The 3530-nt window shown below is 62.3% G+C and overlaps 1 protein-coding gene across 1 annotated transcript in view; it reads right to left on the bottom strand.

Moving 5' to 3' along the window:
* Positions 1–313: 313 nt before the first annotated feature.
* Positions 314–3530, bottom strand: part of ADPRHL1 (ADP-ribosylhydrolase like 1) — a 13095-nt gene continuing 9878 nt past the window's right edge. Inside the window, exons 4-7 of the mRNA XM_010831442.1 lie at positions 3054–3194; positions 2315–2442; positions 1000–1132; positions 314–566 (exon numbers count right to left, since the gene is read on the bottom strand). Of these exons, the coding sequence (XP_010829744.1) occupies positions 409–566; positions 1000–1132; positions 2315–2442; positions 3054–3194 (560 nt within the window). The 3' untranslated portion in view covers positions 314–408. The remainder of the gene's footprint in view (positions 567–999; positions 1133–2314; positions 2443–3053; positions 3195–3530) is intronic.

Raw genomic sequence — 3530 nt, 5'->3', positions numbered from 1 at the left:
CAGTGAGGATGCAGACACAGCAGCTGCCCCCCGGGGCTGGGAACCCAGCGGTGTGTGGGGTGGACAGGCCTCGCTAAGAGCTAGAAAGCAGCCGTGCAGAACGCCCTGCAGCCCGAGACCGTCCCAGCTGAGCCGTGGCGGTTAGTGCTGTCCAGTCAGTGAGCAGAGAGCGTTAGTTTTGCAACAGAATAAAATACACCGAGTGTCCAAGAGGCCCTTCGTGACCTTGTATTTGGAGGTCTGAGGCTGTTGAACGCAGAGTGACATCAGTAAGGCATGAGGCTCGGCCAGGGCAGGGAGGACACGCTCACCGGACAAACAATGCATTTTATGCAGCAGTTAGGCCCCGGGAGCCCGGAGGGCGGGTTAAGACGGCGCGGGGCTGCGTGTGGCCCCGCGGGGAGGGCTTTACTTCTCCTGCGAGGACAGGCGGTGCAGCGCCTCGCCCAGGCGCCTCAGCTCCTCCTGGTGCTCCAGCTCGCGGTACAGCCCTGCGGGGACGGCGTCCAGGCCGTGCAGCAGCCCGAACAGGCAGCCAGCGATGGCCCCGGTGGCCCCGCTCTCACCTGGAAGAGGCGGGACCCTCAGAGCTGCCCCGTGGTCCCCGCCCCCGGCCCCGCATCCCCTCACCAGGGGGCTGAGCTGTCTCAGCCTCTGCCCTGACCTCGGCAGCCCTGACCTCAGCCCAGTGAGGGGGTGGGGTGTCCCCGCCCGCTCCTTGGACGGCTGGACCCCTGGCGTGCAGAGGTCTTCCCAGCCCAGGACCCAGCACTCAGGGGACAGCCTTGAAGGGGTGATGTCCTCACGGTGCCCCCACCCGCTGACCTCGCCTCCCAGCCCCCTCCTCCCTACCCGCCCGAGGCCCCAGGTCGCTGCCCCCTTCTCCCCTCTGCCTGCCCCGAGAGGTGCCGCTGGGCACCCCTGGGCGCTCGGAGAGGCCCCCTGGTGCTGGGGAGGTGGGTGTTCCTCCCAGCAGGAGGCCCGCAGGCGGCCCCTCACCTCCATGGAACATGGCACGGCGGCACAGCTCCGTCCAGCTGCCCTTGGCTCCCAGGAGGGCGTCGTAGGCGATCATGGGGGCGTCGTGGCCCCGCCGGCCCCCGCGACCCTCAGAGCTCCATTTCCTGTACGTCTGGGGAAGGCACCACGGGTCAGAGGCCTGGCCCGGGCCATGCCGAGGGCCTCGGGGCACAGTTCCCAGCCCTCCCCTGCACTGATGTGACACCCCTGTGTCCAGGCACTGCCCTCGGCTGAGGGTGGACAGTGGGCAGGAAAGGCCTGCTTCCCAGGGCTCTCACACCCGAGCTGTCCCGCAGACAAAGGCGGCAAATTCTGTGATGCAGATGGCTGGCAAGGGGCCTGGAATGTTGTGGTCGGGCGTCACTGTGGCCTGCGCGGGGCACGGGGACAAGTGAGGCTGGGTGGGTTGTGGGTGTTTTCTGGGCTGCAGACCAGTCGGTGGACACAGTGGGAGCAACGGTGGCTCAAGCGGCTGGGGCCTCAGGGCAGGTCCCTCTGGGAGAGAAAACTGATAAGGGGCAGGGGCCAGACACAGCCAGGGAGATGGACACAGGCCGGTCACACCGCTGCACCTTGGCAACAAGCCAGTTGGTCTGAGGCAGCAGCATCTCCAGAACAGCGTGACTGAGTCTTTCTGCATCAGGGGACTCGTGAGGGATAAATGAAAGGGCAGTAGGAAACACTTAAAAAGGAAAGGGTGGGTGCTGCTTCTTCCTCCACACCTTCCTGACACCTGGAATACAGGTGTGCTGGCTGGAGCGGGAGCAGCCAGTTTGGACTATGAGGCAAGTTCTCAGAATAGCAGAGCAGCCAAACAGGAAGATCCTCAGTTCCTCACTGCAAGAGACTTCTGACCAGCTCTGAATACCCTTTATGTGAGGATAATAAATGTCTGTCTTGGTTAAACTGTAGCTACACAGGCTTTCTCTTGTGTTGCCAATCATGATCCCGGTGATTTCAGCCACTTCAGGGGTTTTCTCAGCATGGGGAATGCCACTGGTTTGCACCAATTTATTCATCCTAGACAACCCTATATCCCTGGTCTTCAGAAGAGATGAAGTGAGATGGACTATTTTTGCACAAATTGTGTTTGTATTCAAGAAGATGAAACCATAAAAGCAGTAGCCATTTCAAACGGGCTTCCTGCATGAAGTTTTCCACAGCCCCCCACACGCTCCCTCAGCTCACCTCCCTGGTTCCCCACAGGTGGGGGCGGTAGGCAGGACTTGGCCTGGGACCCGGGGCAGTGGCCCCCACTTCTCCCACCCCATCCATCTCGGGCCCAAGAGCCTACTTTTTCCCTCTCCTCTGCATCATAGCGGTCAGGAAAGCTGGCCTCGTTCTCTGTGTCCTCGATGATTTTCCTCTCCTCCAGGTAGAACTGCCACTTAGCTTCAAAGTAAAACCAGTGTTCCTGGTACTCTAGACACAAAGAGCGGGAAGCAGGCTGTGCCGGCCGTCCAGCCGGGCACTGTGGACAGCGATGGGGAGGGCCAGAGGCAGAGCCCATGCCCCAGCCCAGATGGGCTTGGAGGGGGGCCTGGGGCTTTAGCAATGGCTCCCAAAATCAAAAGATGCTCACATTGTAGCTGCTTTGAGATACTAGCAGGGAAGATGGAGAGGGGAAAGGATGCTTGATGATGGGCTGAAGTAAGGCAACCATCGCAAGATCAAAGCGGCTTCTCATGGAAATTCTGAACATGAGTGTTTTTATTAACTCAATGCTGTGCCTGCAAAGTCAGGAGACAGGACATTCATTGCCCCTAATTAATGGCCTGACATTCAAGCCCCAGAGGCACTGGTAACTTTTCTGAATCGTTGTGCAGCTCCACTGGCTCATGGATGATGCTGGGGGTGAGGGGGAACCTGCGTCTCAAGAACCCAGAGAGGGTCCCCACACCGGGCCTCCCGCTCTGCGGCCAGGTGACACCACAGACCACAGACCTGGGGTCCGCCTGTCACACGGAGCCCCCTCCCCCTGGGCCTGGCCACTTCACTCTGTGTGTGGATGGAGCTGCCGGGAGCCGGCTCACCTGCCAGGTGCCGGATGGTCTTCTTGCAGTACTCCTCGGCCAGCGGCACTGTCCGAAGCATGTCTCGCCCCCACTGCTCCAGCCGCTTTCCCTGGACAGCGTATGATGCAAACAGGGCGGTGCACAGGGACCCAAGGAAGCCTGGGATGCGGGACAGAGGCCAGGATGGACCCCCTGCACCCGCCCGCCAGGGCCACACTCGGGACAGAGGCCAGATGGATCCCTGCCCGCCGGGGCCACGCTCAGGACAGAGGCTAGAATGGACCCCCCGCCCACCGGGGCCATGCTTGGGACAGAAGCCAGGATGGACACCCCGTCCCCTGCTGGGGCCACACTCGGGACAGAGGCCCAGGATGGACCCCCCCACCCCTGCCCACCAGGGCCATGCTCGGGACAGAGGCCAGGATGGACGCCCCACCCCCCGCTGGGGCACACTCCCGAGCGTGGCTCCCGGCCACCCCGCGCCCCGCCCCCCCC

This window comes from Bison bison, unplaced genomic scaffold (genome assembly GCF_000754665.1).
Source record: "Bison bison bison isolate TAMUID 2011002044 unplaced genomic scaffold, Bison_UMD1.0 scf7180017864527, whole genome shotgun sequence".
Taxonomy (NCBI): Eukaryota; Metazoa; Chordata; class Mammalia; order Artiodactyla; family Bovidae; genus Bison; species Bison bison.
The sequence above is the reverse complement of the archived record's forward strand: the minus strand, read 5'-3'. Positions and strand labels throughout refer to the sequence as shown.